This window comes from Schistocerca piceifrons, chromosome 1 (assembly GCF_021461385.2).
Source record: "Schistocerca piceifrons isolate TAMUIC-IGC-003096 chromosome 1, iqSchPice1.1, whole genome shotgun sequence".
Lineage (NCBI taxonomy): Eukaryota > Metazoa > Arthropoda > Insecta > Orthoptera > Acrididae > Schistocerca > Schistocerca piceifrons.
In genome coordinates, this window is record NC_060138.1 from 709,232,578 (window position 1) to 709,258,897 (window position 26,320).

The 26,320-nt window shown below is 39.6% G+C and overlaps 1 protein-coding gene across 2 annotated transcripts in view; it reads right to left on the bottom strand.

Annotated features, from left to right (window-relative positions):
* Positions 1-23,534: 23,534 nt before the first annotated feature.
* LOC124710820 (SWI/SNF complex subunit SMARCC2) overlaps positions 23,535-26,320 on the bottom strand; it is an 86,620-nt gene continuing 83,834 nt past the window's right edge. For both annotated transcript variants that reach the window (XM_047240957.1, XM_047240956.1), the window contains exon 15: positions 23,535-25,618. In XM_047240957.1, the coding sequence (XP_047096913.1) occupies positions 24,779-25,618 (840 nt within the window). In that variant the 3' untranslated portion in view covers positions 23,535-24,778. The remainder of the gene's footprint in view (positions 25,619-26,320) is intronic.

Consider the following 26,320-nt stretch of genomic DNA (forward strand, 5'->3'; position numbering starts at 1 on the left):
ATTATGTCTCCTTGTGGCTCTTGTTTCCTATTACAGATAATTCAACAAAATATGAACTCTGTTTTATTCTGTTCCTTAATTTTTCAGACACACCACAAATTGTGTTCCCGTATCAATCAGTTACCTTTCCACTTATTAGTTTCAGTAAGAATGTTCTAATTTCCCTGTATATCACTATTATCTTTTTTCTCTGCTTCATATAAAAGATTCCTCTCAATTTCTTTGATTCCAATATCTTTATTCTTTTTTTGTGTGTGTTGAAGTGTTACAAATGAAGAGTTTTACAATGTTGTAAATTATCTTGTCATCAGCTTTGCTGTAGCAGACATACTATGGAGTGTCACCAAACCGTGGCATGTGTCTTCTTCACCATTTGCAGTGGTCGAGTGATAATGTAATCAAATTTGTAATATCCCTTCTGTATTATACTTGCAGATTTCCCTCTGTACAATTTCATTTACAACTGTGGATGAAACATATCTCTCATACCTTGCAGCTCACAATTGATCATAATATGTACTGCTGTAATCATTTGACATTAGAGAATGCCTGTTCTTAAGTATAATCTTCAACTGTTTCTGCATTGGCATTATAATTTTCATACTTTGCTCCATGTCTTCCAAGATACTGCCAAGTCATGACACCAAAGCATAAGTGGCCTCCAAAGTGGGTGGAGAAAAACACTCGTCATTGCACCTTGTCAGTTTTCTGAGCTGATGTATTTTACACCAAATCTGTATACATGGCAAACCACAGTGTGCATAGCAGAATGTTCCACACTTAACTACTACTTAAACAACATTTCCAGTTTCCACAATCATCTTTTGTCAGACTAAGTGGTTAGAAGCGGAACATGTTATAATGCAGAATACACATGTTATACTGCAGATGCCTCCACAGATACAGAAGATTACAACATCACACACCAATAACAATTATTCACTAAAAACCAAAGCTTTTAACTTCAATTCAATTATTATTTTTATCTGCATTTAAGCTCCATTAAGATCAAATCCATTTTTATTTCTGCAAACAATCAAAATATGTGAATTTTAAAATTTTACCAGCGAATTGACTGTTCAAACAAATTTCGGGCTTGCAGCCAGTCGTCGTTCAATACTTCGCATGATATTTCAACTGGGCACCTGCCAGTCATCTTCAGGTGAGCCATCGCAGACTGGTGAAAACTTCCTCCGTTCCACAATATACAGCATACTGTAACTATTCTGCACATGCATCGAAAACTTGATAGATGAACCACACTGCCCGCCGGCAGCGCCCTCGCTGGTGGAATAGTAGAACTCAGTCACCCTCTGCGTTGCTATTTGCCATGGCCGTCGACGCGCTCTGTCGTCTTCGATTAGAGCAAATCGTGGAGATGATGGGATTCCATGCACTGTCCAGCTTGTAGCCGCTATCATGGTTTAACATGTTTTCCGCCAGTCGTATTTCTATGAATTCTTTAATAATGGAGTCCCAGAAAGACGTTGCTGTGGACAAAAGCATTGTTTTCTCAAACTCCATTGAATGTCCAGAAGAAATATAATGTTCAGCAATAGCGGACTTGCTTGGCTGCAAAAGGCGGGTGTAACGTTGATGTTCAGAGCAGCGTTCTTTCACGGTGCATGTGGTTTGACCTATGTAAGCCATACTACATTGGCACAGTATCTTGTAAATTCTGGCCTTTTGTAGTAACAGATTGTCCTTAACTGATCCCACAAGATCCACAATCTTTGATGTTTAATCAAGAATATTTTGAACAAACTGATGGTGTCACTGTGGGTAGCCCCCTGTCTCCTTTGGTGGCCAATCTTTTTATGGAGGATTTTGAGGAGAGAGCGCTTGAATCAGCTGCCCTGAAACCAACAGTTTTTTGGAGGTATGTGGATGACACTTTCATAGTGTGGCCTCATGGAGAAGATAAATTAATGTAGTTTCTACATCACCTCAACTCCATTCATGGCAACATCCGGTTCACCATGGAATAGAGAAAGATGGTTGTTTGCCTTTCTTGGATGTCCTGGTTCAAAGGAAGAATGATGTTTCTCTAGGGCATTCAGTTTACCGGAAACCCACTCATACTGATTTGTACCTGCAAGCATCGAGTTGCCATCACCCATCGCACACCATGAGTTTGCTTAAAACACTTGTTCATAGAGCTCATACTGTCTCAGATCTGGATAGCTTACCTCAAGAACTCGCCCATCAGAAGACAGCATTCAGCGAAAATGGGTATTCCATCCGGCAGATTAACAGGGCACAAACAGTTAAAACTAAGAAGCAGGAAGTGAATAAAGAGGAGAACATGCCGGAACATTCTTTAGCTTTTCTTCCTTTTGTTGGCAACACTTCATTTAAAATAGCAAGAACCCTCCAAAAATTTCAGATAAAAGTGGTTTTCCGCCCACCATCAGAGATTGCGGACCTTGTGGGATCAGTTAAGGACAATCTGTTACTACGAAAGGCCAGAATTTACAAGATACCGTGCCAATGTGGTATGGCTTACATAGGTCAAACCACATGCACCGTGAAAGAACACTGCACTGAACATCAATGTTAGACCTGCCTTTCACAGCCAAGCAAGTCCGCTATTGCTGAACATTGTATTTCTACTGGACACTCAATGGAGTATGAGAAAACAATGATTTTGTCCACAGCAACGTCTTCCTGGGACTCCATTATTAAAGAATCTGTAGAAATACGACTGGCAGAAAATCTGTTAAACCGTGACAGCGGCTACAAGCTGGACAGTGCATGGAATCCCATCATCTCCACGATTTGCTCTAATCGAAGACGACAGAGTGCGTCGACAGCCGTGGCAAATAGCAACGCAGAGGGTGACTGAGTTCTGCTATTCCACCAGCGAGGGTGCTGCCGGTGGGCAGTGTGGTTCATCTATCAAGTTTTCGATGCATGCGCAGAATACTTACAGTAAGCTATATATTGCGGAACGGAGGACGTTTTCGCCAGTCTGCGACGGCTCACCTGAAGATGACTGGCAGGTGCCCAGTTGAAATATCATGTGAAGTATTGAATGATGACCGGCTGCAAGCCCGAAATTAGTTTGAACAACCAAAATATGTATAAACATATTTCTTTCCTTCCCATCCTTGTGTTTAATGAATATTGGGTTTACCAGACTAAACTTGACAGTTATCATCCACAATGATTCTACTTACTTATCTGTGTATATTACAAAAATCAAATCACACTCATAATTCCATTTCTTTGCAACATATGCCCCGACTTGCCATTTTTAAATATATTTCATTTTTCAGAATTTATAGGAGCTTAGCACTCACCTTTGCATTTTTACTTTGGAAAAGGCCTATCACGTATTTCAGCTTGCTTAGTTAAAAGACAGAGTGCCTCTTTAATAGCCTCATCTTACACTCAACTCCCTTAATTCAAAATACTGTTGTATGTCTACTCAACCATACAGTTTATTTATTTATTCCATATGATCTGATGGTACATAGTGTGTTGCAGATGTCAGTTAACATTGTGAACATATATTAACATATAGTATCCTAATGTATTATATTGCAAAGATTGGTTAAGTTTACTTCACTCCAATGTTTTCAATTTAACACAAATAGCAAGCTTACTGTTCTAAGTATTCATTTATAGAATAAAAACAGTGACACAACAAATATGACTTCATGGCTTTGCTAAATTTTATGTCGTCTTCGATGGACTTAATACTAGGGGGAAGATTGTTGAACAGTTGGAGGCCCAAGTAGAAAGCTCTCTTTTTACACAGTTGAGTGTTTGTACATAAAACATGCAGATTTGAGTTTTTCCTCATGTTGTGTTTATGTATTTCATTATTTTTTATGACTCTGGAGTCAGTTGGCACTATGTGGTTTCTGAAAAATTTGAGAGTCTCGAGAATGTATAGGCAAGGCAGCATAAGGATTTCCAACTTTCTGAAGATGGGTTTGCAGGAGTCTCTGGGTTTGCTCACAGTAATAATCCTCATTGCTCTCTTCTGGATTTTGAATGTGCTCAGGGCAGTTGGAGAATTTCCCCAGAATATCACACCATATTTTAAGTGGGCTTGTATGTAAGCATAGTACGCGCTGGTTAATGTTTTCAGGCTAGCACATGATTTCAGTACACTCAATGCATAACAGCCAGTACTAATTCTGGCATTTACCCTTTCAGGTTATCTTGAATCCGTAGACCCAGGAATTTGAAAACAGTGTCAGTATCTATTGGCTGGTTATTTACAGTGACAAGTGGCTGAGAGGGATTTGCATTTTGTGTTGTGTGAAAGTTCATGGAAGCTGTCTTTTTGGTGTTGATAGTTAATCTGTTGATTTTAGCCCAGTTGCTGAGTTGTTCAGTGGCCAAGTTCACAGCTTTTTGCACAGCCTCTGTATTCTCCCCTTTGAGGAGTACAGTTGTGTCATCAGCAAATATTATTGTTTTATGTGCATCTACATTCAGACACAAGTCATTGATATACAGGAGGAAATGTAGGGGTACCAATACTGAGCTCTGTGGTACACCTTGCTTTACAGTTTTATTACTTGATAGGATTTCGGTTATTGAGTTGGTTTGTCTATTAGTGTATTTCATGCTGACTCCCTGCATCCGATTGGTTAGGAATTAAGCAATCCAGTTGTTTGCAGTTCCTCTGATACCATAATGTTCTATTTTTTCCAGTAATATTTTGTGGTCAAAAGTGTCAAAAGCCTTTGACAGATCCAGAAATATGCTTGTTATGGGTTGTATTCTATCTAACAGATCTAATAGTGTATTTGTGCAATAATATACTGCAGTTTCAGTAGATTTGTTGCTTCTGAAGCCATGTTGAGCTAAACTTCGTAAACCTTTTTTTTCAATGATTACCATCAGTTTTTTGTACATTATTTTTTCAAAAACTTTAGAAAAGCAGGATGAGATAGAGATAGGCCTGTAGTTATTCATATCTTTATAATCACCTTTTTTGGAGATAGGAATTACTTTAGAAAGTTTCAGAGCTTCAGGGAAAATACCTGCCTGGAAAGAACAGTCACAGAGGTGAGTTAATGGTTCAGCAATTGTGTGTACACAATTTTTGATTACAGCTGCTGGGATACCATCAATTCCAGCTGAATATGAATTTTTTAACTCTCTCAGGACTTTCGCGACATCATTTTCAGTTACTTCGGTAATGAAAATTGACTCTGCACACGTGTGATATTTTTGGTTTGCTGGTTGGTAGTTTGTGTTAGGATTATTTTTGACCAATTTTTCAGCTATGCTCATAAAGAAATTGTTAAAAGAGTTCACCACAACTTCGGGATTAGATATAGATTCATTGTTGAGTTTGATTTCTATGTTTATGTGTGTAGCTTTCATTTCCTCTCTTTCCCTTTTTATGATATTCCACATTGCTTTTACTTTATTGTTGGATTTGTCAATGTACTCATCATTTTGCATCCTTTTTACTTGTCTTATCACTCTTCTTAGGATACATGTGTAGTTTTTGTACTATTCTGTTAGTTGGGGGGGGGAGTCACTACTTTGTTTACATAACATGTGGAGTATTCTTTTATGTTTGCAAGAGATTTTTATAGCTGGTGTAATCCAAGTCTTGCTTCTCTTATTATTATTTATTCTTACTGGTTTTTGTGGAAAAGCCTCTTCAAAGTGGTGGATCATCTTGTCAAGAAATATGTTGAATTTCATGTTGACATCATTGGCTGTGTACATCTCTGTCCACTTTTCTTTACTGAGGAGGGCATTTAACTTGTTCAAGTTATCTTGAGTGAAACACCTTCATAAAGTTTTAGGTGGGACTGGGTTTGAGGTATCTTTACTAACATTGACCTTTAGAATGATAGCTTGGTGGTCGCTGAATCCTGCATTGTATACTTCTAGAGTTGGGTTAAGATTATTTCTATTTGCAAAAATTTGATCTACAGCTGCCTTGGATGTGGCTGTTATTCTAGTGGGCTCGTTTACAAGGCCATGCAGATTATAAGTTTTTGCAACGTTAATCAATGTCTCCCTGTTTCTGTTGTGGGTGACAATGTCTATATTAAAGTCACCACATATAATCACATCCTGTTTCCACTGACTTATTTTGGATAGAAGCAAGTCCATTTGTAACAGAAAATCATTAATACTACTGGAGGGGGGGATAGTAAATTGTAGCTACAATGAGATTTAGATCTGTAAGCTTTGTGGCTGCACATTCAAAGATCTTGTCTGTTCCTATTTCCTTTAGGGTAGGCAGTGGGCTATATTCAATGTGTTGTTTTATGAAGATGGCAACCCCACCATGTCCATCATTTGATCTGGAGTAGTGTTCACACAATTTGAAATTTGGTAGTGAGATTAACTTAAGTACATCAGTGCAGACCCAGTGCTCTGCTAGGCATACTACTGAGATATCACTGAGTTCACTGGTCAACAAAATGCTTAAGTCATCAGTTTTGTTGCTCAAGGATTGTACATTGTGTTAATAGATTTTCAGGCCCAAGTGGGGTTTACTCAGGGGGCTCGAAGTCATATTTACTGTGTCACTGACCTATGGTTTAAATTGTGCTGTATTCCAGGTATGCTGACTTCCGAGCAGTTGTGCTGGTTCTGTTGGTCGTCCTTGGCAGCCAACTCATTTTCCAGGTGGTCCTGAAAAGTATCCACATGCACATCACACTGCTGAGGCATCACATTGTCATTTTGGAGGGCTGTCTCGATAATTTTCACCATCACATTATTAATCCTTTCAGGTTCCTGACCTTTTTGAGGGGTCAGGGGGTTTGTGCATTGTATATTACAACCTAGCAAATGACTTCCCCATTTCACAATTTATTGTTCTGTTTGTATCAAATTTCCCTTTGTACAATCCTCTAATTATTTTATATGTACATTCTTTCCTTTTTGTAGATCAGATTGTGAGAGGTATTTGCATTGTTTGATCAGGCTATATCATTATTACAGCACTCTTATTCAAAGGTGCCTGCACTTATTTTGTTTTTATTTCATTGTTCACAACAGCATAAGTTTCTCAAATTTAATGAGATGGAAGATGTTTAGGTTCATCTTTTGCATACAGAGTTAAATGCTGACATTTTAATCCACACCACTCTTCACAATTTAAAATCTCAGATCTTTGGTAAGTCAAACACTTGTGGAAATGTAAATGCAAAAAATCATCAGTGCTCAGACAAGTCTATTAGCCTTTAATTGTTGTAGAGAAAACTTTAACTTTGTGACTAACAGTCACTGTACAGGTTCCTGCCCCTGTAAGAGCTGTGGTTACACGTTCTTCCACGGCCATATGCTGTGTACATACCTTTTTATCCATTTGATGCAAGTGTTCCTTTATGAATCCCTCTATACAAAAAACAGTTCAGGTCATTCCATCTATGGATTCACCTGACTAAAGATTAGACTGTCCCTTCCCTGGTTTTGTCCATCCTTCTGCTTTCCCAAACCTACATAAAATCAGGTACACACCACATTAAATTTTTAACAATATGCACAACCTCTCAGTGATGAAGTTTCTCCATAGCATATTGACTCTACCAGGTTATTTCACATGTATATTTCTTGACTCCTTCTTTTGAACCCTTTACCTATGCTTCTTGTAATGATAATAAATAACATATATTCTATTAAATCAGCTAATAATAGTCTTCTCTCATTTATTCCTCCTACATTATTTCTATCACTTCTTACTAATAACATCCCTGCATGCTTCGCCAGATAGTCTTAACCTTCCAATAAATACTGGTCATCAGTGACAGTCCCCTTGGGATCTATTCACTACTATTATAAGGTTTGTCTTTATTATAAAAGTGGTCACCTTTCACCCACAACAAAAACCATGCAAAAGTACAGTTCCACACTGGGAACCAACTTTACTTTTATACCCCTTAACATAATACATTAATGACACAACCTTTTTAATTCATTTACTCAAATAACTCATTCATTAGTGCTCTCTCATCAGATACATGTGAAATCATTCATATTATTTTCATTAGCATGCTTTCACTGGAGAAAACTGTAGTGGCAAAACAATTGGCTCTCCAATTTCTGTTTTTGCTTGCATGTTAGTGCATCATCCTTTGCATAGGGAATGGTTTCTTTTCCCACTCACCTCCTGTTGTTCACATGACGTTGCTAACATGCCATTAACAGCAGAAATATCATCTGCCTCTGTTAGCAGTGTATTTACTTCATCATTGCGCTTTTGTTATCTCCGGCCTGCTTTCCTAGGCTAGTAGATTGTAAATATCACTATGTGGTTTGCTGGAAAGAAGGGCTTCAGCTATAGAAACATATGAATGTGACAAAAGATGGATAGTAGAACAGGTACTCTTTTTGGAGAAATAAGAAAAAAATTAAGAATGGGTTTGCAAGGATCGAAGAAAGAAAGATCATAGAGCCCCATCCCTCACTCCAGGATCCCCTTCCTGATGAGTTCTTCACCATGAAGAATGCTCAGCATAACCTATGGAACAGACTTGTCTTGGCTTAACCTGTAAGGGCTCTGAAAATTGATCCTAACTTACCACTATGATTGGCATGAAGGTAGATAATAGTGACACATTCCAAATTCATCAAATAGTTATCATTATAAGTATGCCCATCTACTGTCACTTTCACCACAAGCTGCTACTGACTTATGGTAGGTAACCTCCCATATAAAAGTCATAAAAACCCAACCAGAGTGCATCATAGTATACAAAGTATAAAATTTGTATGACACATAACATCCATAATACATCACATATGGTGGGCAGCATCATATACTATAATGGGTTTTATTTGTATTATCCTAGCCACTTCTTTCACCTACGAGATAACTATTGTAAGTCTCTTTGTAATAGGATATTACACTCTACCGCTAAAACTAGGATAGCACAGTGTAAGATAGATATTTAAGTTAAAGACAACAGGATAGAAAAAGTAAAAAAAAAAAAAAACTGTTCCACAGAAACAAATATGTAATACCAAAACTGTTACCTCAGATACCTGACAACCGTCAATCTGCTGAACCTGTGAAGATTGCAGATTCTCCTGTGGATATGAATCTCTTTAACATTTCAATAAGGTATACTCTGTTATCTTGACCAGTCTCCAGGTCTACTGAGAATGTCACTTATCGATATGGTATGCTTAGCACCTTGAATGATCCCTTCTAGCAAGGAAGAAATTTGCTTGTTCCCTTCTTCAAATTAGAACTAAGATTGAAATCTTTAAATAGTACAAAGTAATTAACCTGGAACTCAAGTATAGTTGCTTAACATCGATCCATTTAAGCTAGGAAGTCAGTATTCTAGAAAGAATGCCAAAAACAGGGTGTAAGTATTTTTGTAAAATCAACCACCAGGTATAGAAGAATGTGCGATGCTGAATCACTGAGTGTGGAGAACCATTTTGAAGCAGCAGCTCTGCAGTTGTATGAAGTACAAGGAAATCATTGTCATAGCAGTATACAGACTACACACTTGTGATACAAAAATATTCATTGATCAATTAGAAACACTTCTTAACACACCATTTACTGAAAGAGCCATTGTAATTGTGTTTCAGGACATCAGTATCTTTTGAATTAAAATAGGCTGAAGGATCAGTTCTTTCTTAACGTATTTTCCCACATGTAACAAAAATAACAAATAGCTCAAACAGTCTTATGGATAACATATTTTCAAATGTAGGACCTACAGAAGTATAAATAACAAATACTGATTTAGGGCTATAGACCACAATGTTCTTGTCCTCAAAATTCCCTCAGTCTCATTGAAAAAACAAAAACACACTTTATGTTCAAAAGTAAAAATTCTTGCAAAACGTTTGGGATAATGTGTCAGAATATTCAGTGCCTCAAGGGAAAAGTGTTAGAGAAGTTGCATTAAAAATTTTGCTGATATTGAATTTGTTTATCTGAACACTAGTTAATATTTTTATTCAAATGTTAGCAAAAAAGATGGGAGGGAGCAGAATTTGTATTTTCAAAATTAAAAACTGATGAATCATTCAATTCATTTTCTAGTACATCATGTCCCTATTTGTGATGTGTTTTCCAAAACTAAACTCACAAAAATCATTGCCATGCCAAAGATCAACAGCCAGTGGATATCATCTGGTATCAGAATATTTATTCAGAATCTAAAACATCTCAATCAACCTATGCTAAATGCTTCACAGAATATGTTAAGACATATAAGAAAATTTAAAGGAATGTGATTTAAAAAAGCTATGACAATGCTCAATGACAAAGCAATTATAGCGACAGTAAACAAATCAAAGCACGGTATCATACCAATTAGCATAAACTGAATTTCTCATTTCTTCAGTCTCTCTTGTAGTTTTGATATCTCACACTACGAAGATACATAAAGCAAGTGAAAGAAAGCCATTCACTTATAGTGAACCATTGCATGGAGCACAGAGACACTAGCTTTCAAATTCTTGTTCTCTTTGTAGCAAAAATACACACATTCACTCACACAACCACGCCAAAACCCAAATGAGCACTCCCGTTGCCGTGAAAGTTATAGCATGTCTTTGAAGTTATGCCAAGACCCACTCAATTTTTCTTAGCATTTTATCTTCTGAGGAGGTAGTATTAATCATGGCCCTAAGTCCTGTCATTCAATACCACTTGTAGGAGGAGCAAGACTTTTGTTGTTGTTGTTGTTGTTGTGTGTGTGTGTTTGTGTGTGTGGTGGAGGAGGGGGGGGGGGGGGGCAATGGAAAAGGACATGAGAATGAACTCAAGAGTCAAGTGACACTGATAATTCTACTAAAGCTTGATGATTCCTAAAACAGGCAGTAAACAGTGCAGAAGTAGAAGCAAGTCAGTAGCACACACTGGAACAAGAAATACTTAAACATTAATAAGTAACAGAGGAAAGATAAATACAATTCTGATAATCACACATCTTGTAACACTATTCTTCCTGTTTTTAATCAGCAGTGTCATCAAGAACAAAGATTATTTCAAGCACATTTATGGACAGTGAATTGTGAATGGTGACTAACTTGTCTGACTTATGTGAAAGTCTAGCAGAAACATTAGACAGTCTTAACTGGCAGATAATGGACAACACATCCACTATTACATGAAGATTCATGAAACACTTAAGACTATTTATCAAATTTTCAATTAGGAAAAGAATGCCTTGAAGGCAAGGTCATTAGAGCTTTGATTACGAAATGGCGGGGAAGGAAATTGGCCATATCCCTTTCATAGGAACAATCCCAACTTTTGCCTGGAGCCATTTCAGGGATATTGCAGAACACCTAAATCATGAAGACCAGGCATGAATTTGAACTATCATCCTCCTCAGTGCAAGTTAAGTATGCTAACCACTGCACCACATCACTCCATTTCCATTGGGAATGCGTGAACATTTGGTAATTATACCAATATCTGGTTCATATCTTTGTGGCTTAATTGGTGAACAACCAATGTCAGTTTTTCAGCGATTGGAGATAGATTAGAAAATCAGCTAAGAAAGTTACCAAGTTTTATACTGAAGTGCCAAAGAAACTGGTATAGGCATGCATATTCAAATACAGGTTTGTTGTTGTTGTGGTCTACCCATCTAATCTTCAGCATTCTTCTGTAGCACCACATTTCGAAAGCTTCTATTCTCTTCTCATCCAAACTATTTTTCATCCATGTTTCACTTCCATACATGGCTACACTCCATACAAATACTTTCAGAAACGACTTCCTGACACTTAAATCCTTACTCAATGTTAACAAAGTTCTCTTCTTTAGAAACACTTTTCTTGCCATTGCCAGTCTACACTTTATATCCTCTCTACTTCAACCATCATCAGTTATTTTGCTCCCCAAATAGCAAAACTCCTTTACTACTTTAAGTGTCTCATTTCCTAATCTAATTCCCTCAGGATCACCCAACTTAATTCGACTACATTCCATTATCCTCATTTTGCTTTTGTTGATGTTCGTCTTATACCCTCCTTTCAAGACACTGTCCATTCCATTCAACTGTTCTTCCAAGTCCTTTGCTGTCTCTGACATAATTACAATGTCATCAGCGAACATCAAAGTTTTTATTTCTTCTCCATGGATTTTAATACCTACTCTGAACTTTTCTTTTGTTTCCTTTACTGCAAATACTGGTATATGTAAACAAACAGAATATGGCACTGCAGTTGGCAATGCCTATATAAGACAACAACTCTCTGGCGCATTTGTTAGATCAGTTACTGCTGCTACAAGGGCACGTTATCAAGATTTAAGTGAGTTTGAATGTGGTGTTGTAGTCAGTGAATGAGCGATGGGACACAGCATCTCTAAAGTAGCAATGAAGTGGGGATTCCCACGTAAGACCATTTCACGTGTGTACTGTGAATAGATAATGTTTCTGTACAGAACGAGGATGTAAAACAAACACATGCTTTCACGTTGGTAAATGGATTGTCAGACCATGATGCACAACTGATTAACTTACAAACTAACAGGGTGTACAGTTCAGAAACCACTAAGTAAAAGTGTGAGGATGCTCAACCCGGTACCTATAGAGCATTTCAGAGAAAGTTTGTTGTTGTTGTTGTGGTCTTCAGTCCTGAGACTGGTTTGATGCAGCTCTCCATGCTACTCTATCCTGTACAAGCTTCTTCATCTCCCAGTACCTACCGCAACCTACATCCTTCTGAATCTGCTTGATGTATTCATCTCTTGGTCTCCCTCTATGATTTTTACCCTCCATGCTGCCCTCCAATACTAAATTGGTGATCCCTTGATGCCTCATAACATGTCCTACCAACTGATCTCTTCTTCTAGTCATTTCAGAGAAAGTTTAAGAAATGGTAATTGGGGAGATGTATATAATGAGCTAAATGCTAATGATAAATGCAGCATATTTCTTGATAAATTTATATCCCTTTCTGAATATTGTTTCCCAATTAAAATTACTAAATAAAAGACCACACACTTTTCAAAGAAACCTTAGATTACTACAGGTATTAAAGTGTCTTCAGAAAGAAAGAGAAAACTGTATGAGACAACAAGAACTAGTAAAGATCTGGTAGTAGTTTTACACTATTAACATTATTGTAACACACTGAGAAAAGTTGTAAGGAAATCAAGAAATATGTATGTTAGAGAAGAAATGATCAACTCCAGCAATAAAATCAAATCAATATGGAAAGTTGTTAGAAGGGGGACAGGAAAAGTAACTACTGGCATAAGTAGTATTACTATTGAAGAGAATGAGACCATCCTAACCAACAGTACACAAGTAGCTAATGTATTTAACAACCATTTCTTAAGTATAGGAGAAAAAATTGGTGAGAAGAGTTCAAAAGAAAAAGACAGACAGTACATAGAAGAGTCAGTTTTGAAAAATTGTAAAATCTTAGAAAAATAAATGTTCTATTGGAGTAGATAACATCTCTAATAAGATATTAAAACAATGTGGAGCAATTACAGCTGATATTCTGAGTCACATATGTAATGCATCACTAACTCAAGGTATTTTCCCAGACAGTTTAAAATATGCCATTGTAAGGGCTCTCTACAAAAAGAGGGATACCACAGATGTCAATAATTAATGGCCAGTATCCTTGCTTACAGTATTTTCAAAAATCTTCAGAAAGTAATGTACTCAAAAGTGGTTAGCCATCTCAACAGTAATGGGATACTTAGTAAATCACAGTTCGGAAAATGATACAAATAAGGTATTTGGAAAAGTCATTAATTAGTTTTCTGCAAATGGGCTTGCTTTAAACTTTGAAAAAACACAGTATGTCCAATTTCTGTCCCTTCAATAAATATAACACATCAACAGAAGTTAGAAGGGTAGAGCATACTAAGTTTTTGGGTGTACATATAGATGAGAATCTTAACTGGAAAATTCATATTTTGGATCTTCTGAAGTAACTAGGTTCAGCAACTTTTGCAATCAGAGTAACTGCCAATTTTGAGGATACAGAAATTGGTAAGCTAACACACTTTCACTCTCTGATGTCATATGGAATAATATTTTGGGGTAACACAACACTTAGACAAAAAGTATTCACTGCTTAAAAGAAAGTGCTTAGAATAATGTGTGGGGTTCACAGTCGCATATCTTGTAGGCATCTTTTTAAAAGATTGGGAATTCTTACAATAGCCTCACAGTACATTTACTCGCTAATGAAATTTGTTCTCAACAACATGGACCAGTTTAAAAACTAGTGACATTCATGATTATAATACCAGAAAAAAGAAAGACTTACACTATCCTTTACTCAACCTGTCTTTGGCACAGAAAGGGGTAAAATATGCTGCTATAAAATTTTTTGACAAATTACCAGATGAAATAAAATGTCTGACAGACAGCAGTAATAGCTTCAAAAATAAATTGAAATCATATCTCCTTGATATATATATTTTACACATTCCACATCATAAGGACTACCATACCATGCGACTAATCAATGGAACACGCAACCAACCGACTAACTAACCAACCAACCAACCAACCACCAGTAATCTAGTAAAACATTAAATATTCGACATTGCTGCAGCCGGAAAAGATCCTGCAAGAACGGGACCAACAATGACTGAAGAGAATCGTTCAATGTGACAGAAGCGCAACCCTTCCACAAATAGCTGCAAATTTCAATGCTGGTTCATCAACAAGTGTCAGTGTGAAAACCATTCAACGAAACACCAAGGATATGGGTTTTCGGAGCCGAAGGCCCACTCATGTACATTTGATGACTGCACAACACAAAGCTTTACACCTTGCCTGGGCCATCAATACCAACATTGGAATGTTGATGGCTGGAAACATGTTGCCCTGTCAGACGAGTCTCGTTTCAAATAGTATTGGGCGGGTGGACATGTACAAGTATGGATATAACCTCATGAATCCATGGACCCTGCATGTCAGCAGGGAGCTACTCAAGCTGGTGGAGGCTCTGTAATGGTGTGGAGTGGATGCAGTTGGAGTGATATGGGACCCATGATTTGTCTAGATATGACTCTGACAGGTGACACTTACAAAGGCATCCTGTCTGATCACCTGCATCCATTCATGTCCATTGTGCATTCCAATGGACTTGGGCAATTCCAGCAGGACAGTGCAATACCCCACATGTCCAGAATTGCTAAGAGTGGTTCCAGGAAGAGTTTAAACACTTCTGCTGGCCACCAAACTTCCCAGATATGAACATTATTGAGCATATCTGGGATGCCTTGCCACGTACTGTTCAGAAGAGATCTCCAGCCCTGCCAGGATAAATGGTATCAGTTCACTCTGGCAGCACTACTTCAGACATTAATCGAGTCCATGCCACATCGTGCTGCAGTTCTTCTGCATACTCACAGGTGCCCTAAACAATATTAGGCAGGTGTACCAGTTTCTTTGGCCTGTCAGTTTATATGTAAGACTAAGCAAAGTCTATTTAACAAGACTGACAGAACATAGCTTCCAGAAAGCCAATTCATATCACAAACATGGAAGTACTTCATGCATTAGTAGTCAGTGTATACATTTGTGAATGATCATCCATGCTTTTCACTGTTAGAACAGTTGATGTCAACTTTGGTTTATGTAACACTAGAATGTGCTTGGTTATATGATACTGACATGCAATTATTCATTCTTTGACTTCAGCCTCTCATTGTTTAATCCCTGACTGACATCATAATAATGATGAATATTGTGAAAACATATTTACTGAGAAAACAATGTATTGCACAGGTCAGCAGACATTCCTTAGGTGCAAAATTTTCAATTTTTTGGTAGGAAAATTGTGTGTATTGTGACTTAGATTAATATTATCTCAAAAGCTGTGAGTTTGTTCAGTTCAGTTTTACAAGATTTAGGACATCTCGTGAAAACAAACAGACAAAGATGTTTATATTTCTGGTGATAGTTTCCATGAACACTCCACAGATGAAACTAACACTGCTGACATGACTAGACACTCTATGTCTGAAAGTGATGCAGCTGATGTGACAAAAGAAAAGGAATTAAACCCTCTTTCAAATGCAAATCATCTGCAAGACATAACAGCATCTGAAACTGCTAGCTGTGCTTGTTCAATGTTTTCAGAACTGCATCTGAATATATCCCAACAGCAGGTTCCAGTTCTTCTGATTTTGCAATTTAGCATGTAACAATCAAGTAAGAGAAAATGAAATTTTACTAATAGCAATGCCAATGATGTTACAAACTAATGGAAAGCAGAGCAAAATTTTCAAGAGATGAAAAGCACAAGAGAGTGAACATCTGATTCAGTAAAATGGACTCGCAATATTTGAAAAATAACCAGGATGTGAGGAAAGCTATACATTTCAACAACAGGAGTACAGCAGCTGGGCAACAGATTATGTGAGGTGAAATATTGTTGGCAACTAAGGAAATAAAATAGCTTCTTGCGTTGCAAGCATATGCTACCATTACCAAAGAATACGATGAGGTCAATATGTTTAGTGACTTGTGCGGAGGCCAGGACTCGAATTATTGTAATTCACAGCAGGAACATACTGTCACTGCTACAAAAAGTATATTTTATGATCACAAGTACAAGATTGAATGAGTACAATGTTCGAAGTGCCACATGGCAAGAACAGTTGCAAAAAGTTGTGACAAAGCGAATTGCATGCAGAGCCAGAGCTGAGTAAGAGAGATCACCAGGCATAGATGCATGTGGCAGGTGATGCTAATGCTCCAGTGCAACATCGTGCACTGTCACTCGGCTGCCATCACTTCTCCCAGTGGCCACTGTCAGACACATTGGTTGGTGCCCAACACACAGGGATAATCCAGTAGATTATGACACCTCTTCATCCATGGGGAAGCAACAAGCCGCATCTCAGTGCAGTGACACAAACCTGGCTGGATGTCCTGACACTGCATCAAATCAGGCTAACATCAGAGGTGTCATTCAGCACAGACAGAAGCATAAGTCTAGAAAGTCCCTGCCTGGCAGAGTGGTCTGCATCGCTGCAGCTCCATTGCTAGTAGTGGAAGCCACACCCTGTCCACATTGGGTCCCAGTATGAATGTACTGGTACAGTGGACTGGTACTGCAGCCTGGTTGCCTGCTGACATCCAGTCCATCTCGCATGATCTATGAACAGAGGACATTGATAGTGGGGCCATGGGTGTGTCACAGGGTGGAGAGTTTGGAGCAGGAGGGAAGGGAGCTGAGTGGAGGAGAATCAGAAGTCGGTGGGCAACTGCCAAAGAGTTCAGAAGAGGGGGCAGCTGGGTCTCCTGCCACAGGAGTAGCTAATTTTATTAGTGGGTCACTGTCCAGTCCCTCACATTCAGAATGAACATGCAGCGGCCCCACTGCTGCCAGATGACCGCCAGAATCCATGTGTCCTGCTGGTGTCTAAACCCCCGGGCCAACATGCCGGTGCCTGGCTGGCCTCATATCCGCATCTGTCTCTTGAAACTGCACAGAAGCCTTTCACCCTCTCCACTTGACTGAGGGTGGTAAAGCAGTGGCAGCAGATGATGAATGCCATTGCAGAGGCAGAACTCTCAGAAAATCTGGGAACAGAACTGCAGTCCTTTGTTGGACACTGGTGTTAGCAGATGACCTTCAATACTAAAGATTCTACCAAGTGCAGCAACTGTGGCTTCCACACTTGTGAACCTACACAACAGTTGGACATGTTTGGAAATTTTGAGTTCACGTCAATGGCAATCAGCCAGGTAGTATCCAAGAAGTATCCCACAAAGTCAGTATGAACCCCTCTCAACGGTAGGAAGAGCTTGATCAGGAAGAGGACATCCAGCAGGGTGCCGCATGGTGTTCATACTGAGAACAGCTGCCAACAAGATACCTGCCATGCTATGCCTGAACAGTACACATGGAGCCGTGTGAGAGACCTCAGTGTAGGAAACGCAGCCCTGTTGGGTGCAAATATGCCGGCAGAATCACCCAGAGAGACTGCTGGTCAGTAGTAAGAAGGATAATGCTTCCACCAGGATGAGCCAGTGGAAAAGGTGAAAATAATGGCAAAAGGGTCAGAGTCCCAACTGAGAATGCAGCTGACCCAGCCCTGTTGGATTTACCACCACACCTGTCATAAAACAGTGCTTTTCGTAGCTGCTGCCACCACATTGGATGTACCGCCACACCTGGAGCTACTGCTTTTCACTACTACTGCCACCACATGAGTCACCATGATATGAAAAGCATCCACCACATGTTGACCCTCTTCATCCAAACGGAAGTACTGGATCTCATCTTGGTCAAATTCTGATTTGGGTCCAATTGGGAGATGGGAAAGGGCATCCATGTTTGTGTGTTACATGGTATTGCAGGAGTGAATTTCATGATGGTACCTGATGAGAGCTGAGACTGTTTTCCTTGTGGGGCTGAGACTGTTTTCCTTGTTTATGAGATCGAGCCAGAGGGTGGTGGTGTTTGCTCTCTGCAGTTAACGCATGTACTACTTTGGTTAGATCAGATTCCTCTTCTGCGTCTGAAGTCCAAAATCTAACTGATGGTCCAGGAAACTTTTCAGGATTGGGCTAATTTTAAAACACACTCCAAAGAAGGGTCTTCAAACTGTAGAGCTTTCTGATGCACTTCTTTATCCAAAGGAACCTCCCCCTCCCCAAATAATTGTGTCCTGATCATCACTTCATGATATGATTGATTATGTACAGGAGTCATGAAATGGTATTTCCTGTTGAGTCCCTGCAGTTCAGCTGCAAATGCGTATTATCATTGCTCAGGTTGTTTACAATGGTAATAAAAACCCCACATAGGATGCAATGACATGGCAGTGGCGGTGAAAATAGGTACATAAATAACAAAGCACCCATTTCATCAAAGGCTTGATGTGCTGATTAAATAAGACAGGTCAGTTTGCATAAGTGCTGGTATGGACTAGGCAAGATCCCTGACAGGAAAAGGGATTTGATCATGACTGGATCCATTACATGGAATCTGGCAAAATGCCGTCAGAGGCATTTCTGGCATATCCTCACTCCTCCGCCGACTTGTTGTATGGGGTTCCAGCAGCAGATTTGCAGCCGACTGATGGGAAGGCATCGCAGACGAGAAGGCCGCCTCACATTTCTACCCCTCTAACTGCAAGGCTTTCAGCCATTTCTGTCCCTCTAACTGCTATGGCAGAAATTGTTGGAGTATGACTTACTGTTAAAGTAGCCTGGGGCACAGGGTCTATGGTTACAAAATGAACATGAAAAATGCCCACAATTGTCACCAATTACGTTGTAACTCACAACATAAAAATGCACTATCACTGTTAGAACAAGTATATTTTCTTGTCATAAATACAAGATTGAACAAGTACAATGTTCAGGGTGCCAAACAGTTCAATGACAAAGAGAACTGCATGCAGAGCCAGGCTGAATGAAAGCAAGTGCCAGGTGGTTATCACCTACATAGAAACACGTGACAGATTGCAATGAAGGTGCCTGCACAGCAGTTGCGTGTTGTCGCTCGACTGCAGTGTCTCCTCATAGCAGTCACTGTCAGAGATATTGGACAGTGTCCAATTTTGCCAAGGCTTTAAAGAGTCATAAAGCTGTTAAGACTCAAAGAAGCTCAGCAGAGTTTGTAACAGTTTCTGATTAGTTAAAGCGTCTCATGACGTCTCCAGCAGTGGAAAATGAAATGTTAGGCAGACAATTATGCCTTTGACAACGGCCTTATGACCATATCTCAAATATCAGTAATATCACAAATACTGGCTGTAAAAGCCTGTATTGTGAGACTGTTGCAGCAAGTTGGAGGCTATTAAGTTCCTCGAACCTGGTTGCATCCATATGGAGACCAATTCGAGCAGCTATCGAAAAAACAAAACAGAAAACAACTGCAAAAATTCATACACCTAGGGATTGCACTAATATTATTAGTTCCTAGAAAACCACAGACAAACAGAGTTGAGCTTTAGCAGAACAAGTTACTTCATTTCAGTGGACTTCTTCATTGATGTTATGTTGACAGAAAACAAAACTTTTTGTAAGTCAGATCCTTGGCTACAGATAAAATGCAATATATAGGAGTAATGCAATATATAGGAGTAATGCAATATATAGGAGTAATTAACCAGGGAACAAATACTATAAATTTTCTTCAGCTTGCAAGAGGTGTTCCAGATATCAAATCTAGCAAGAAAGGCCAAACATCCGGTGAATCATGTCTTGTCATCTATTCACAAAAGACCTAAATGATTACTTGCACAAGAGGGTCAAAGACCTACTGTCATTGATGCCCTTCACACATCCAGAGAATAGAGCATATTACCAGAACCTGTCACCATGTCACTCAGGAGACTGTGTAGAGTACTTACCAGACGAAACTGATGATGAGAACTGTTACAGCAGGAAAATTAGTTTGAGTTTTAAATAAGTCATCTTTTCGTTCTATGGACTGATACAAACTGTGATGATTCCATAAGAACAATGCCTTTAAATGAGGTGACATACAGCATTATCTAACATTGCTTCTCTTTTTATCTACATACAGGGATATGAGTGAAATTGAGTACACAAACAAATTTTAACAATACAGATGCACTATGATATATGCCAGTATTTATTTATAAGTATTTCCAGATTCTTTTATTCCACATTTTTATTGCATTGCTTCACACTAGCCTGGTCTCTCTTTCTGCCTCACCAACATCCCTCTTTTTGCTATACCACTTTGAGCAGCCCGTTTTTGACAAGTTTTCAAACACTGCTACTGCATCTGAATTATCTTTGTACCTTCTCATAATTTCCTTACACACACAATGTGAAATCACACCTTCTGCATTTCTTAATACTCTTTAACTGCCAACACTCTCTTCCCCATTGTGCATTCTATTTAGTACTTTTCAAACCTTTATTCCCCAATGTTACATAAGATCACATCAGCAATATTATGGAAGGGATAGATTGCTATTCACTGTAGAGATCACACGTTGAGTTGCAGACACATTTATCTCTTGGCCAAAGCCTTCTTGAGAAAGGAAACATACAAATGTACCCAAAAACAAGCACACCTCACATACAAATATGACAATTATTGCTAGCCAGAATGCAACTGCATCCAACAGAAACAGCAATTTGGAGTGTGGTAGGGAGGCAGGAGGGATAGCAGAGCACGACAGGGGAGAGAGAAGAGAGCGCTGCCTGGCAGAGAATGCAGGAACTACAAGCTGGCAGGACAAGGCTGTCGTGCAAAGCATCAGGTGGCTGGTAGAAAGTGGGAGAGGGAGAATGGAAAAGGAAAGGAGCAGGAAAGAGGAACAGACTGGTGAGTATTTTGGTGCACAATGATGGTGAGGGGAAGTGAACTGGGAGGAAGTGGTGGGACACAGGGGGCTGAAACTGTTCAGTGGAGGCTTTGGGGACAGTAGGCTACTGTATGATGAGGCCATGATGATGTCAGGAGCAGAAAATGTGTTGTAAAGATAACTCCCATCTGCACAGTTCAGAAAAGCTGCTGGTGGAGGAGAGGATCCAGATGGCCAAGTTGTGAAGCAGCCATTGAAATCAAGCGTGTTGTGTTCAGCTGCATGTTAAGCCACAGTGTCATCCAGTTTGCTCTTGGCCATTGTTAGATAGTGGCCACACATCCTGGTGGACAGCTGATGGGTACTTACACCAATATGCAAAGCTGTGCAATCACTGCAGCAGAGCTGCATGCCAAAAATCATTCCCATTCGGCCTAGCCACATGGGACAGTATATTTCAGTGAAAAGAACTGCCTTACTCAGTATGCTGAAGATCTTACAGAGGCCTTCACAGACAGGCACTATCCCCCCGACCTAGACGGCAAACAGATCACCTGTGCCCTTTCCCCCTCAAACCCCAAATCCTCCCACCACTCCCAAGAACCAGCTACAAAGAAGTCAGCTAATACCACCCTGGACTGAAACAACTGAACAACATCCTTCATTAGGGCTTTGATTCTCTCTCATTATGCTCTGAAATAAGGGACATCCTACACAAAACCACTCCCACCCCTCCTAAGTGGTGTTCCATTGCTCACCCTACCTCCACAACATCCTAGTTCAACCCTAAGCCACTCCCAACTGCAACTCATTGTCAAAGGATCATATTCCTGTGGAAGTCCCAGGCACAAAGCTTGCCCAAACCACTAATCCAGCACTTCCTATTCCAGTCCTGTCACATGCATATCCTACCCCATCAGAGGTCAGACCACATGTGGAAGCAGCGATGTCATATAACAGCTCCGCTGCAGTCATTGCTAAGCTTTTTATGTTGGTATGACTATCAAACAGCTGTCCGCCAAGATGAATGACCAAAAACTGTGGCCAAGAGCAAAGCGGGCCACTCTGTGGCACAAAATGCAGTTGAACATGACATGCTTGATTTCAATGGCTGCTTCACAACCCAGGCCATCTGGATCCTATCCTTCACCACCAGCTTTTCTGAACTGTGCAGGTGGGATTTATCCTTGTAACACATTCTCCACTCCTGAAATCATCCCAACCTCAATCTACAGAAACCTATACTGTCCACACACCCTCCACTCAACAGTGTCTGCCCCCCCCCCCCCTGACCTATAACCTCCTCTCAATTCACATCCCCTCACTCTCATTGTGCTCTGTACTCTGCCAATGCACCCAACAGACCTTTCCCCCTTCTCTGCTTTCCTGCTTCTCATCTTTGCTCCCCCCACACCCTTCTAACACTGCGCCTGGCAGCCTTTTGCCGCCAGCTTCTACCCCCTGCACACTCCACCAAGCAGCATTCACTTCTCTCCCCCCACCCCATACCCCATCCTTCCCCTGTCCCACTCCAGATCACTGCTTTGACGCAGCTGCAGCCCAGCTGGAGGTCGCTGTCCTTTTTCATGAGGTGCACTTGCTTTTGTGTGTGTGTGTGTGTGTGTGTGTGTGTGTGTGTGTGTGTGTGTGTTTGGGCGCTAGCGCACGTATGCATGCATGTGTATGTGTTTTTCCTTCCTGAAGAAGGCTTTCGCCAAAAGCTGAATATGTACGGTAACAGTCTTTTAGTTGCACCTGCCTTCAACTCAACGTGGCATCTCTATGGTTAGTAGCAATCAATCCTTTTCATAATACTGTTGTTATTTCAACCTGGAGTTTCCATTACAAGATCCCATCCAAATGACAGTGATTTCACTTACTTGAGGTTTGAAGTGTAGCGGGTTAGAAGTCTATAATTTTTGAGTTCATAGCCATTTAGTTCCATAATTAACTGAAATTGTTCATTATTTTCTTTTTTCTACTTTCAGTCATGTCTGAAAATGTGTAGCTGCCTGTTAAATTATTGAGTTATAATGATGTTAATGTAACTGTTCACTATCTTTCTGTAGTTATTCTTTTTCTTCCTAAAACAGTAAATGTAAATGTTCACTTTTTCTATTAATATCAATGTAAAATAACAAAAATAATGCTGTTTTGATTAATATAAAGATGATAGCTTTCATTACCATAACCATTGTTTAATGATTTGCTTCTAGATGTTCAGCTGAGTAGTAATTTCCATTTTATGGAAGCACACCATTAATCAACCACAACCAGGAATCCTGAGAGACGTCTTTTTAAGTCTCAACTCTATCATTAATAGAAATAAAATACAACAAGATTAAGCAGCTTGGCTGCCCTCTAGTAATACATAATTGCTTTTATTTACATAAGACATTGCGCATTTTATACATACAAATAATACGAAAAATCTCATTTATACTATGGAAATGTCTCTATATATGCAGAGTATTTTAACTATGCAGCTTGAACTTCATCCTCATCAGCTGGATCTCAAGATTCATTACATTCAATTCAGATGGATCTATGTTCTACATGTGTTTTAACCATTTCACTCAGACACGCACATAGGTAAATATATGTGCATACTCAATAAACACACACACACACACACACACACACACACAAGGAGAGGGAGATATGTGCTAAACAATTTACAGATTACATTTTCACTACAAAAGTCGTAAAAAAGTTACAGAGATTACTACAGACAGATTACAAAGATTCAGTTGGTAAGAGAAGAGTAACACCTCAGTTACATTATCATTTGTCTAACAGAGTCAAAATCTAGTTCACCTCCACAGTTTTGAAAATAAATTAGCAAAAAAGAAAATATGGGTCTTGGTGACTGTGAGTTTACATATTTGACATACTTATAAACAAATCATGTGGTACACAATGAAAAGAACATACGACATTCAATGGTAGTACACATTTTTAAGAATACTGGTGAGAAAACAAAACATTGACACAGTAAAACATAGCACTGCTGAACATTTACATCCATCAGTCTTCAATAAAGCACGAATTGTGAAGAAGAAAGCAACAGAACAGTCACATTACATAGTTAAAAAACAAATTAGGATTTTCATAATAGCGTTCTCCTCTACTACTGTTAACATCCATCAGTCTTGAATAAAGCACAAACTGTGCAAAAGAAAGCAACGGAAGGTTCACATTATAGAATCGAAAAACAAATTACCATTTTCCTTTACTACTGTTCAGTTCTGTTCTAATAATTCTGTTCTGTGACAATAATCATACTGTTTGATAGCACACACTCATTTTAGTTTCAAATGTGATTAAATACAAAGCTTAAAAGGACCATCAAAGGCCAGTGATCTTGCACCTGTTGTTCTTTGTCTTTCCTTGCCTCACCAGTTAGTTGCAAATACACTTCAAATACACACACCCACAGACAATGAATAATGATGTATGATAAAGCATCTCTACACTATGCATATGACAGTATTTCAAAGAGTACACGACGTATTCATAATCCAATAAGAACTGAAGAAACTGACACAAATTAAGTTCTCAATTGCCGACAATAAAATAGACTGTCTACACAGCCTGCTGCTGTGGCCCAGGAGAAGGTGAGCCGACGGCCTGGGGGTGAACATTCGGCACAGCTGTTGCACTGGCATGTGGAGGGCCGGCTGTTGCCTGGGGTGAAGGTGGTGTGGGTGTTGTACTGGGTGTCACGCCACCCTCACTGGGGTTTCCTCCAGGTGTGGCAGGGGGCGCTGCAGGGGAAGAGTGAACCTGCCCACCCCATCCTCCACTAGGAACACCACTTTCAGCCGCAAGCCGTTGGTGTGCCTGTTGACGAGCACGGAATTCGGCAGCTTTCAATTGTTCCAGGTGGAACTGTTGCCGTTCCGTAATGAGCTGCTGTCGTTGATATTCTAAACCTTCTCTTTCCCTCTCCATTGTCGTCTCGAGCTCTTCGAAATGGCGCAGTTTGATTTCCAACTTCTTCATCTGAGTCTCCACGAGCAGCGCTACCAACGATTTGATCTTGCGCTCCTCGACAGCGGCCAAATGCTTAGCCTTGACTGCGGCAGCTGCCAGTGCCGCAGCAGCGGCAGCCTGCAGCTGGGCGTCCTTCACCAAACGATCGTGTTCCGTTTCTGTCGGCCTCGTCTCACCTTCGCTTCCTTCTTTCTGCTCCCCTTCTTCTTTGATATCAGTTTTGTCATTGGACTTCTCCTCTTCAGTACTTTCCTTTCCATCCCTTTCGTCTGATTTCTTTTCAGTTTCAGTAGCTTCTGGCTTTTCAGACTCTTTCTTCTGTTTTCCTTCAGCATCACATGGTTTCTCCTCTGCTTCTTTATCATCATCTTTCTTTTCCTTCTCCACAACTTCTTCTTCTTTTTCCGGAACAGTACCAGCAATTCCACTCTGCAAAATAAATAAAACTTGCTTCATTTCAGAATAAGTGCGCTAAAAATGAGCAAAAAGTGAAACGTGATGTGCAGATTCATTTTTTGTGCTGCTTCTTATGACACTGACCAAGAAGTCCTCGTGCCCCAAAATTCATGAAAAATCTAAAACTATCTTTCAACTTCTAGTTCTTGCTTATCTCTGCATCACATTAAATTCCATACATTAAAAGTTTGTCATATTTATAGTCATAAGCAAACTTATGTTTTCTGTGATCCATTATGAGTATTTCTCAGATGCAAAATACTAAAACAATTAGGGAAAAATTAAGCACAAATATAGTTACACAAGCAGGATCAATAACTGGAATATGAAGGCTGAACATTAATGGTATGTAAAACCTCCTGCCATGCAACATATGCTGATGAACCAAAACATTATGAATATCTACTTAATAATAAATTGGTCCACCTCTGGAGTGTAATACAGCAGCGATTCTCTGTTTTGCAGATTCAACAGACAATTACAAGAGGTATGTGGCACCAGGTATTTACGCACACGCCACACAATTCCTGAAAATTAGGAGTCGGTGGCTTGTGGGCAATGACTTGGCACCCAATACAATCCCAAACCTGTCCCTCTGGGTTCAGATCAGGTGAATTTGGTGACCGAGACATCACCACGAGTTCACTATCATACTCTTCAAACCACTATAGCACG